At 37.7% G+C, this 13,446-nt stretch overlaps 1 protein-coding gene across 2 annotated transcripts in view; it reads left to right on the top strand.

The window, feature by feature from the left end:
* Positions 1-13,446, top strand: part of LOC125459215 (synaptotagmin-7-like) — a 637,664-nt gene that overhangs the window by 448,593 nt on the left and 175,625 nt on the right. For both annotated transcript variants that reach the window (XM_059652015.1, XM_048545304.2), the window contains 2 exons: positions 4,263-4,394; positions 4,889-5,092. In XM_059652015.1, coding sequence (XP_059507998.1) covers positions 4,263-4,394; positions 4,889-5,092 — 336 coding nt within the window. The remainder of the gene's footprint in view (positions 1-4,262; positions 4,395-4,888; positions 5,093-13,446) is intronic.

Genomic DNA, 13,446 nt, shown 5'->3' with positions numbered 1-13,446 from the left:
TATTCATCCAGCTCCAAACCTTGTTATCTTGGATTCTCCAGCATCTGTAGTTCCTATTAACTCTGGAGATACTCTGTATCTTTTTAACAGCCTCAAGCTGTTCAGCTCCCTAAGGACAAATCACATTATTGTTAGCAAGGGAAGGTCTTTACTATTGAAAACTGGTCACTAGTCCACAGACTAATCCACTACTTGTTGCTAACCAAATCTCCATTTGCCCACAGCTATTCGACTTCAGTTAATCTGCCACCACTGCTGTAACCCATAACCGTGCAAACAGCATTCACGATGAATAACAACTTACTTGTTTTTGAGCCATGCAGCAATCCTTGGAAGCCTTAGCTCCTTTAACAGTTCTTCTTTCAGTCCATAATTTAAAAAAAACAAAAAAATAGACACGGTCCTTCCACAAGACTGAAATTGGGTTTAATATCTATCTATTATCTTCTGTTTAATAATGTGGCCCTACATTGAAGCATGAGCACACAGTCCTTCACATATAGTTTTTAACCACACAACAGTAAGTCATTATACAAAAATGAAGATAAAAAAGACTAAACCAATCAAATTTACATGCAACACAATTGAAAGATTTCAAATTGCATGGTAAAATTGATCTATCACAACACCATTATTTTACAGAACTCATACTAGAGAGAGCTCCCTTCCAAATCACACTACAGGTTTGGCTTATCTGTTTCTTTCAATTCTCCGTCTTGAGTTTGGCCATGTTCTTGAATATTCCCACAAGTGAGCTTAGACTTTAAATAACCCCTTTAAGGCTCTAACCAAACATGCATGGAATAGAGCTTTCAACTAAAACTCTCACACTGATGTAATGTATGTTCAAACTGTTCTGAACCACCAGCTTTCTTCAGGTGAAACTGTTTCTGAAAACAAATTTTAACCACAACTTCTAAGAACTGATCCTATAAGCTATCCAAGCTATGGATTTTTCCTCTGTGCAAAAAAAAGTCGATTCTTGATTCTCTTTAACCAAAAACAAATTGATATTTTTTGATGTTTACTTTATCTGGTCTTAAAACTCTGAAGCAAATAATTTCCAATAAATACTCCAGCAACTTTCCTCTCTCTCTCTCACAAATACATATTCTGGTTTTTAAAAAATGATTCTTAAAGTATTGATAGGTTAATCACTGACCCTGCTTATACACACACCAGGCTACAGTTGCAAAATCCAAATTATCTAGAGGTATTAAATGATCAAGGGCCAAAATCTCATTGAAAGATGGTTCAGGCCCATGAAACTAAATGGCCTACTGAGATCTGTATGTTCTTTTATTTTATTCCCTTCACTGTCCTGTCTCCATGCTGAACTCAGTAGTTAGTGCCGTTACCTCACAATGCCAGGGACCTTGGCTCAATTCTAGCCTTGAGTGACCATCTGTGTGGAGTTTGCATGTTCTCCCCATGTCTGCGTGGATTTCCTGAGTGGTCCATTTTCCCAAAGATGTGCAGGATAGGTGGATTGGCCAGGCGAGGTTGCCCATTGTGTCCAGGATTGTGCAGGCTAAGTGAGTTAATGCAGGGTTATAGGGATAAGGGTGAGGGTGTCAGATGCTGTTCATGGGGTGGATGCTTACTCACTGGGTCGAATGGCCTGTATCTGCACTGTAGGGATTCTATGATTCTATCTAATCTGAGGTTTGTCTTGCGTTCACTCTTTGATTTACATTGTCTGAGCATATTTCATTCATTATGAAGGTATTTGTTCTTAAACGATCCTCAGTATGTTTAGGAATTATCCTCCACCTTACTGGTTTAAATTTCCCTTGTTTTTTTCTGTACATGAGGATACTGAAAATAGTTTGCTTTGGGTCAAATCATTTCATCTTTAGAATTCTTCCTAATACCCAAGAATTCAAATCTCTTCCACACCATGTCAAGTTATGCCTGACTGGGGGTTGTTTGTTAGGACAAGGCTAATGGACCTTTACTCTGCATGTAAATTGTACTTCCCTGCTATCGTAGTACTTGATGACACATCCAACTAAGTTTCACTCTGCTTTAATTTAGTGTGGTGTTTTCAATAGGCTGTGTAATGGACACAGTATGTTTGACTGTTAATTTGGAAGTACTTGATAGAATATTTGGAAATTTTCTTTCCTTTAAACCTTTTATAAGTGGCCTTGTAATATATAATGTCAAAAGTAGGAAAAATTTTTAAAAATCTCATTTTGACACTGATGTTTCTGCAAAAAAAACTTTCAGAAAGGTAAATATTTTCAACTACCTTGGTAGGATGTTTCTGTTGCTAGTTAGCCGTTGGGCTCGATTTTTAAAGCTCAGAATGGGACAGGACCATGGTTAGCCTGACCGAAAAAAACCTGCTCTAGAGGAACAGCGCACTGATTTGGCAATCTTATCAAGCCAGGCCATTTTACATATGACCGAGTCTGGGCACAATGCCTGCTAGTAATGAATAGCTAACAAAATGGAAACACCTTTGCTGACTGGAATTTTAGAGTTGCTTGGCAGAGTGACTGAAATGCAGTCACAGTGTGTGACCCTCCAGTTGTAAGTGGACCAGCAAGCCAAATGTCTTAACATCCCACGTCCCCCTGCAGCAAATTTTCAAATTATCATGGCCACTGCTGTGACAACAGTCATTCCTTTGGTGTTGCACATCCTGCACAATGGTGAATTGGCAGCTGAACCATTTTTAATTTCATCAATTTTAAAATTGACAGGGAACCACTATCTCTTGCGTGTTTTGTCAGGCAGCAGTTCTTCCAGTGCTTAAGGATCTTTTAATGGTGACTAGTGACGGAAGCTCACTTGGTATCCTTAATTGGGTGCCAGCATGCCATCTGCCTAAAAATTGACCAAGAAGGTTTTGAGTGTCTATTCCTGTCATGTTGCAGTGTTTGAACCCATATTTGATGTCAAGGCCAAAGTGTCAAACTGGAAGGAAAATCCAGCCCATTGTCTTTCTATTCAGTTATTGTTAGCTGGCTGTCAGTAGCCTACAATGAAAATTATTTTGTCCAAAGCATTTCTTTTTTATCCAACCACTGTTGGAATTTCAATAGTTGTTAGCTTCAATGTTCCTAAATGTATATCTTCAAAATAGAAGGACAGTCACATAATACAAATACTTTGGAGAAACAAATTCTTGGCATTTTGGGAACACCATAAATAAGTATTTCTGTAATTCTGAGAAGGGTTTAGATCAATTGGTGCATTTAAAAAACATTTACTATGTTGCAAGATACAATTCATATATAATATCTGGGAATCATTTATTTAGAATATTATGATGTTTGGTAAATCAGTTTAATCAGTGCTTCTGAAAATGACACAGTTCCTGTTACTAACTTTTCCTGACTTAAAATGATGCCTGTTCCAGCTTAATGTGCTTTTTAGAGGTTTGACAAAGCCCTACTGCTGTCTAACTACAATTGTTTGATCTCTCTCTCTCCCTCTCTTTCTTCAAGCTCATGGATTACTTTGTAAATCAACTTGCTCTACGTCATGTATTATAATTAATTAGACTGTTCAAGATATATAAATGTCTAGCGTGATCTAAAATTTTCTGTAAATCATGTATTACTGCTTGACTTATTAATTATATGTTGTACTTAAAATGTGAATCAAGTTCAGTGAAGGAAAGATCAGCAGAAGTGGTGTTTATAAGCACGGTTGCATAAGGGTCTTAAACTCTGCTAAACAAGCTGAGTGTCATTATACATTGGGGCAAATGCTTCCTCCACACTTCAGCTATGTTTGAAGAAAGCAGAGCCCATCATGTAGTGTTATCAAGGGTTATGTGTCCATAGTATATTCAAATTTATTGTAGACCCATCATGTCTTGAGTCGGTATCAGTGTCAGTTCAAATGATCAGTTGTAAAAGAGTCATAAAAATAAGCCATTATTGAATCTAACTTGACTTGTTCCTCACTAACATACTCTAGCTTTTTCCCCCTCCTTCCACTGTGTCTCTCACTTAGCAGATTGTTAATGTTAAGTTCCTTGCTTTTTCTTTAAGCCGAGCTTCAGTGAAAATTTAGGCTTTTAAGCTTCCCAACGATTTGCACATTTAAACTGTTAGACTATTGATCACCATTGAGCTCAATTCCTTAATGGTGCTTCCTCTGAAATTGAATTTTATCACCACCTGGCCTGCTATTCACCTACAGTGATAAGAAAAGCAAAGTCCAACATTTAACAGTCATTTTTTTTCCATATTTCAGCTTCTTTTGTGTTTTCCCTCTTTTTTCTTCTTTCTCTGCTGCTCTAGTGATCTTGACAAAGACTTTTGGAATAACAATGACAGCACAGTACAAAAGAAATGGAGTTCCTACCCTCCAAAGGAGTTCATTCTAAACATTTCGCCTTATGCACCATATGGTGACCCACGACTTTCACTCAAGTGAGTTTCTTTTGCTGGTTTGGTTGTCTATAGTGTTTAATGCTTCCCTCCTCTGCTTCCCACCCAATCATCCACTCACACCCATTCCCAATTCCTCTATAACCCCGTAGATGGCTTAATCCCATGGAGAGGAGCAACCCTTCTGTACCTTGCTTGATTTCCACAACAGAAAATCCTTCCTTATTTGATCCTTGTGTGGAATAGCAGAGAGTTGCTTGTTGAGGCCTGTGCAGGCATTCCCTCCATATTACTGTGTAGTAGATCTAATTTTACAAAGAGGCTGCATATGAAAATGGTTGGCTGATCTGTAATATGGATGTTGACAGAATCTTTCAAACTGCTTAATCCCTTTTTGCTGTTGCATTTTTTTCGAGCTTTGGAGGAAAAGGTTCTGTAGGTGTACACTATCACGCTTTAGCAGCATAACTACTTTACTCCAATCTTCAATTAGGGCTGACTCACTCTCTGTCCACTCTGCTTCCTGTCCGTATTAGTGGCACTCTCATGTCCGGTAACAAAGCTTCAGTAGCTGAGAAAGAAACACGCACGGCCGAGAAGCAAACCCGCAGCAACAGCATGAAGAGCAGTGGATCTTCCAACAGTAATCGGGGTGAAGCTGCCAATGGCAAGGTTGGGAAAGGTGGGCGCTGGCACACAGTCCAGACTCTCCTAGCATCGGGCAAGCTCAACCAAGCTAAGTGAGTTTAAATGGGTAGTTACATACTTACTGAGACTGTGCTGGCTGGACAAATCAGTCTTTTGATTTTAAAATGATTGTTGTAGGAAATATATAACCTGTCTTCACTCATGACTCCTCTGCAGCTCTGGATCGTATCATTTGTCCATCATGTCTTTACATTGATTTTAAGAACATTTATTATAAATATGCCTTATGCATTCATTCACCATCATGATTAATTAACCATATCATTCATACAATACTATGGAAATGTTTCACTGGCATTTTATTTAGCTTGCTATGGTAGGAATAAATGCTGGGTCTTCATTGCAGATGTCAGGATCTGCTCACTCCTTGTAACTAAGTCCAGTTGCAGTGTGGGAAATAAGCATGCTTTGCCCAAAGAGATATGCGAACCAAAAGGTTTGCCTAGCCTGCTGACTAGATTGTAATACATGAACCACAACATTTAACTGCTGGAACTTGGCATTTTTCCTTTCATTATCTGTCCACAGAAGTATTTTCTTCTATCATTAGTGAAACAATGGCTTTGAGTAGGGCTGTTAATTTACTTTTTTAAAGTGGAGAGCCTGTTTTGTCATTGACTTAAAATTCTTTGTAGGATATCGTATTTTGTAACATGGTCATTATAAGAAACATAATGGAGAGCTCAACCATACCAAGTCAGGTCATGGAAAGCCTTGAAGTAGCAAGATCCATTTTCACACACAAACTCAACAGTTTTCAATTAGGGATAAATGAAAATTACATGGTATTTGCTGTTTCTTTAATTTGCAGAAAATCTTATACCAGAAAGAGGTGCAGAACCAAACTGGAAAATGTGATATGAAGCAATTTTGAATGATTGTGGGTTCAGATATTTTCCTCCATTAACACAAGTATATGACACATTCGGAAGAAATTACATTTTTTCTGCACAGGCCTGATTAATGTGAACTTGTTGAGATAACATATGCTCAACAACATGCTTCTTATTATCTCAATGATAACTGATTTCTGTGGCTGAATATACTGCAGTAATGATAAATAGTATTTGTCTTTTTTTCACACAGTTCATGTGAAGGTAGAATTTGACTAAATTGTAAGCGTGTCCTATCTGTCATAGCTGGCTTTCCTGGTGGTTCAGTAATGTGTATGAGTCCATACTTACTGATCCTTTATTAGAAATGGTTCTCCTAGTAATTTCTGACAATCCTTTCCACTGAAAAGTTGTTGTGCATCGTTGCTTTCATGAACTTCAGGACAAGTCTAGGAAGAATAATGCACAAGTTTAAATTTGTGGGACTTTTTTGTCTTTTAACTAATCCAAACCTTTGTGCTAATGAAATTTGAGATTAACTAAACAGGCAAATTTCACTGCCTGTTATTCACTTTTAAAAACGTATCTTAGTTCACTTGCTATTAGTTGCTTTACTAATGTGAGCAAAGATTTTAAAAAGCATAGTACTGAAATGGGATTCATAGATAGTGCATTGAAACATGGCTTAAGGGCCTTTCCCTGACTCTGGTGTGATTTCTACCTGCCCACAAATGGGCATTTGGGAAGGTAATGTCAGCCATATCTTAGCGATGGATTTGCGAGTCATAACCTGCTATCTTCAGTGCAATTGCTCCTGTCTAAAAATCTCCTATTTTATCATGTTAAATAGATGCAGGGTATACGACTTTGCATGAACCAACAACACACGAAATGAACCTGCAGTACTGCCCAATGTGTGAATTGGCTGGAACACATTCTGTAACATCAAAATATGATGAAAAGTTCTTGGATATGTTCAGCCAGATTTGGTAAACATAAATCACTCACAGAATTGAATGCAACCAATGTTTCAGAAAATTTTCCACCCATTTGAGCTGCATTCCAAGAGGATTAAAACAAGAAAGGCTCCCTATTGCCCCTTGATTCCCTACATTTGCTGAATAATTACTTTTTAGAATACAATCGATTGTTTATGACATCATGCATAAGTAGTATTTAATTTTTCACAATTTATATCTAAATTAACTTTCTAAAAAGTTTATTGCAATTTGATCCTCAAACACATCATAAACATGAATATAAGATCGGGTAAGGATCAATGTTTGACCTCTCGTGTTCTGTGTCTCAACTAACATTTCTGTCACTCATTCTTTACTTAATTATAAATACTATGTAAATTTTATCACTGTTATTATACTACAGTGAAACCCCAAAGGAGTTTTGTTTGGTGTTAGTGTGTAGTTTACAAATGCATCAGCCAGATATTTGATTTGTCATACAAAGGGCTTTGTATTTGTACAGGAGATTCTGCTGTTTAATAGATTTTATTCCTCTTAAATGAATGAGACAAATGTCAACTCTTTCACAATCAAGCATATCCCCTTTTCATCAAAGGTACCGGAACAAAGCCATATAATGCAAGAAATTAATTAATTATTTACTCTATCTTGTACAATTAAGTAGTTCACATTAAGATCCAGATCTGCATCCAGGCAGAGTTAAAACAATCAGCAAGAACACATGCACATTAACATAGATAAAGAAAATAAATAGTTGGTTCTGATTAGAAATGGAGAAGCCCTTAAGGTAATAATGGATTGAAATTCTCAATTATCCCATAAAGGTGTTACGGTTTATATTTGTCTGAATCTGGGAAAGGTGGGTTGTCATTTGGGAAGACAGTTTTCCCTGGCTACTACCAAAATCGGAATTCATCTATATTTGAAAGTTTTGTCATCAACTTTGCAGACTGAATACTGTAAATATTGCCTGAAAGTGCAGAACCTTTCAAAAATAATTACATTGGTAATGTTGAATCCGCTACAGGTAACAAAACATGATCTTGATGAAGTCAAATGATCTATTCTTACATTTCTTATATTCTCTGAGAAATGTATTTGGGAAGAGTTTGCAGCAATTCCTACAGTATCAGTAATACTGGTAATTTTACACCCTTGCTTTTTGCCTATAATTAATTGGGAAATTAATTTTTTTTGTAAAATCAGTGTTATTGAATACCAAGGTCAGAATATTACTCAATTATATTTTTGGGTAGAAGATTTTCAAGGACCATTTTTACAGAATTTGATTTTCCCTCAGATAATTACTTGAGTCAGGACATAGTTAACAAAATCATTGGAGGTGTCAGTGGTAGGACAAGTGAAAAAGTGTGAAACGTATTATTTCGACCAAATAAAGTTAACACAAGCATATTTTGTTTGTGTTGCTACACAGCCAAATTAACATGACCATGATTAATCTATGTCAACATACCCTAGTGGGTATGATACTGTATAAACATGTACCTTATTTGCATTTACAATATCACTGAGTAGTTAGTTTTACAATTATGGATCCCAATATTTCAAATTCCTGGTCTTGAGTACAGTATGAAGGAGCTACACTGATTTAGATGGGCAGAAAGGGAGTAAAAAAAGCAAATCACTTGAGACAGGCAATAGCTCCTTCTTTACAGATAATTAGAAAGCATTTTTAGCAGATAGCTAGAAGCCGCCTTGTACATTACAAATCCAGGGTACAAAGATACTCATGGCATAGGAGGAACTAAGTGCTTAAACATGGCATGAGAAGGCAACCCTTTGAGAGGACAGAAAAATTTAAAAATATCTGTAGATAAATGCTCCAATTGGCAATAAAATTGTAAAATTGTAATCAAAAATCAGGCAACATCTCCAACGATTTGTTTGAAAAATGAGTTCCTCAAAAGTAATATGTGAAATATTTATACTCCTAGAGCATCTGCCATGTAAACCAGTCAGCCGAAGCGAACCAGCACTTGATTTGGTGTCATTATTTTGTTTTCTAATCTAGTTTATCATGTTTTATTTATAAAATGTCTCCTAGTAATTTGCCTCGACGGGAGAACTTGCTCTATTAGTAACTATGTTGCTTGTACTAATGTACAACAGGCCCATTTGTTTTTGTGAATCCATCAATTTTCTGTCTTTTACATTTGACATCATCATTTCTCTTGAAATGTTTGTGGAAAGCAGTGCACTCTCTCTCACACATACACTCGCTCTCTCACTCTCAGATTCATTCTCCCACTCACTTATTCTATCAGATGCTATCTTTCTAATGCACACACTTGCATACTGTCTCTTGTGGACTTCTCTTCTTGCGTATTCACACCCTGTTGCATGCTCATTCTTGCACTCTCCATTTTCCTATACATGCAGTCTCTCTCTCTCTTTCATTAGACCATAAGGCATTAGAGCAGAATTAGGCCATTCAGGTTTGCTCTGCCATTCAATCATGCCTGATATGTTTCTCAAACCCATTCTTCTGCCAACTCCCAGTAACCCTTGATCCCCTTACTAATCAAGAAACTATCTACCTCAGCCTTATATACACTCAATGAGTTGACCTCCATAGCCTTCTGCAGCCATGAGTTCCACACATTCACCACACTCTGGCTGAAGAAATTCCTGCTTATCTCAGTTTTAAAGGGTTGTCCCTTCACTCTGAGACTGTGTCTTCAGCCCTAATGTCTCCTACTAGTGGAAAAGTCCACTCTATCTTGATGTCTCAGTATTCTGAGAGTTCAGTGAAATCACCTCTCATCCTTTGTCTCATGCTCTCCATGTCTGTCTGTGTCTCCATCTCCCTTGATCATGTGCTCTCTTTCTTTCTGTCACATGTAAATAACATTTGGGGGGGGGGGGCGCGCACCAAAGAAGACACTTAAAATGAGTAGGTGTTGCATTCAGATGGAGAAAGATGTGACACTTGCACCGCATGGTTCCCAACTAATTTGCTGTATCATTAGAAACTTGACCAATTATGTGGCAAGCTGGACATAAAGACATTGACCTCACCAATATATTACAGTCGACACAGATCTGGGCGCCATATTTATGTTACACCTGGGTAAACATCACTACATGTATCATTTGGCCTCTTTGGGAGGAGGATTTTGAAGTGCTCCACCTACCACTCTTGGCTCCCTGGAGCAACAAGTCATAATATAAACTATGCCTTCACTCAGTCATCTTTGACCTTGTCTTCACACTCTGCCTTTTGGCACTCTTAACCCACAATCAACTTAAAACTGCCTCCCATCGCCATCAAACAACATCACCACTGTCACCCTTAATTTGTCAATTGTCATCATTGATCTAACTGCTATCACCCTTGACCTGCCCTTAGTTACCTTTGACTATTAAGCCTCACCTTGCTCTCAAATGCCATTCAGTCTTAATTACTGTTGAAAACACTTTCATTCTCCCCCTCTTCCCCCGCCACTTGTGCTCACTTACGCGCGCGCGCGCGCACACACACACACACACACACACACACACACACACACACCCCTTCTCTATCTGGCACGTACAGACAAGCTTTGGCAAGATCTTGTTACAGTGAGAAGGTGCTACATGATGTGAGCAGGACTTGGATTGAAGCTGAAGAGGGCTGGGTATGTACACTGACAATGGCATGCAGCCAGTTAGTTTCTTTCATATCTATTCACCTACTATCCACCATAGATAATCCTCATAAACTACATAACACCAATAAAAGTGCTTAAAAATTATTTCAATCTACTTGTTCGGACGTACAATACCTCTCTTAGCCAGCCATGCTCCAACCACCTGGTCGATTGGTACAGCTCACATAGTAGATGGGACGGAGCAGAAGTAAGATCACTACACTGTGCCACAAGTGCCCTTTGAATGGGTATAAAATTTCTAACAGTCTGGTAGAGTTGTCAATCAAACACACTTTCTTTCATCATTGTGGTCTTTGTGATAATCTAAAATGTTATTCTTGTTCTCATTTCCCTTCAACAATAAGTATAGGATACACATCTGTATAACATGTAGCTATAAACTTTCATTGGTCATTATTGTGCTCTGCTGCTTGCTTTTTTAGAAAGCAACCAAATACACGATGGGCCAAATGACCTATTCCTGTGCAGTAACTCATTCTGTGTTCTATGATGTAATGTAATTGTCAAATCTAAATGTTATTTTACCAAAAATTTGCAAGAATGAAATCATCCTGTCCTGGCTGCATCCAAAAACTCTGTAGCCTTGTCTTTAAATCCATTAAAGTCTGATGTTTGCAATATCATGCTGAGTTCCTGTTCATCCATGAGCTGTGTTTAAAGTTGACATCCCATCTACCCTTAAGACTGCCTGCTTCAAATTCCATAACATTGTTCACCTCCATTCTGGACTTAGCCCTGCTACCAATGATGTTTGTTAACCTTTGTCTTCTTAACTTTCCTGTTATATCCTACCATGCATAAACCTTTTAAACTCCCTCAAACTCCTCGGCCACCATCTTGTACTGTAAAGTGTTCTTCATACATGTTCCTGTGCTTGTAAGCTCACAATCCATTGAATTTAAAATCCATTTCTTAAAATTTACTAATTCCTTGACAACATGGCACACCCTACCTCATCAGGCCTCCAATTTTGTTTGTGGTGGCATTCTGCTGTATGGTAATGCCACAGGCTTCAATCTTATAGCGTGCTCCTTCAAAGTTTCTCTGTGATTCCCTTGCACTGGCATTTCTCTTCCAAAGTCTACTCCTTAAACTGTGCATTCAGTCATTTCTCCCAATACTTCTTTTGTTTCTCTTCTGTGTGGATTATTGGCACTGTAAGAATTAAAGTTGTGTGTCACAGCAAAACATAAGTAATTGCACAAGTAAATTGAAAATTAAATTCAAATAATGTACTTGTTCATGGGATGGGTTCATATTAGGTTAGTTTAAAACAAAAGCATGATCTCTGCTAATTGTTCTGATGTCAGAATACATGCGCTGTTCTCATGCCTTCCTTTAGATAAGAACTCCTTAGGAAGTAATTGTGCAAGAAAGTGCATCAAACAGAAACCTTTAGAATTTTGTGCGTATTTACTTTTGATTTATACTGTGCTGAGACTTAGAGCTGAGTTAGAATATTAATTTATGGCCATTCACAAATCCGTAAATTCATGGAATCAAATGTGCATCCTCTTGGATAGTTCTTTATTTACAACAACTTACATGATGAAGAAAGGCAATCTCTGAATGATGTTAAAATCTCAATTATTATTTTGTAATTCTGGATATACCATTGCAATTAGTGCTGAACTATGATGAACAGCGCTACAGCATGATGAATAATGCTGGTAATTCAATCCAATTTTCTAATGGGCGAACGAGTGTGTGAATTTGTGATCATGAAAATGAGCCGAAACATTCTCAACTCTTCTATTCCCGTAATACCCATTTCAGACATTTATTGCTATGCCTCTGCAGAAGCCCTGATATACAGCATATGTGTGTGTTCTCTGTTTGATATAAATGTGCTACATGCTGGCAATCGAAAATAAGTGCATAATTGCCAATTGGTGCCATGTTTATCCCCATCATCAGTGTTGGTGTTGCATTCTGCTTTGTTCTTTGTACCAGCTGCCTCATATATGTGCTGTTTTAAGCAGTATTGGCAACTGACAGCATGTGTACAGTGGTCTGGTGAGAATCTCACAATTTCACATCTAACGTTTGAAATGTGTACATGCTTTGAGTGAGATTTGGTGCTGTGGGGTGCAATTTAATTCACACTAAATTTCATGACCCATGATCTCTAGCCTGGTGCTATTTCAATTTGCAAATCATCAATTGTCCCTCAGAAAATAAGTGCCAGGTAACAGCTATAACTGAAATATGACTTCACACTACTTCCAATTTATAGCCATCTATGTGAACTAAAGTGAACCTCACCTTGAGGACTCTGCTGTCATATGCCTACCTAACTCTCACCTCTTATCAAGCATGTAGACTCTTGCACGCTGCAGCTTCATAGACTCTGCTTACTGCTGATCTTTTTGAAAAGTAACATCAAATGTGCAATGTATGGCAATGCCAAGATATCGAATGTCTAATACTTGTATTTAGAGATGTGTGTGGAGAAAGGGGATGGTAAAGAAAGAAAATGTGCTTCACCTATTCGTGTGCCCATGGTGTCTATTAACTCAGCTCAAAATCTTTATTTATGTTTGAATAGGTACTTTGGCAAGTTTAAAAAAAAGCACATTTAGGACAAAGAGAATATTGAATTTAAATTATTTCAACATCTGTGATATATATTCGTCATAATTTTTAGTAGACCCAGTTGCAGGTTGCTTCTCAATGAACCTAAAGTGGTGATATAAAGATTGATTGTTTTGTTTTGACATTTAATTCTTCCAATTTAACGTATTCACACTTCAGGTATGGGAAGCACAATGTTGGTCCCAGCCTACAATTACCAGCCCCTAACCAGCACTAAACTGGACCAGAAACAGGGTAGGTGGTGCATCATGTTAGACACTGGCACTTCATATCCAATCTTGTTTGATTCCAACTCAAGCATTTGGAA

Source organism: Stegostoma tigrinum, chromosome 17 (assembly GCF_030684315.1).
Source record: "Stegostoma tigrinum isolate sSteTig4 chromosome 17, sSteTig4.hap1, whole genome shotgun sequence".
NCBI classification, from domain to species: Eukaryota; Metazoa; Chordata; class Chondrichthyes; order Orectolobiformes; family Stegostomatidae; genus Stegostoma; species Stegostoma tigrinum.
This window is presented reverse-complemented; position numbering and strand designations above follow the sequence as displayed.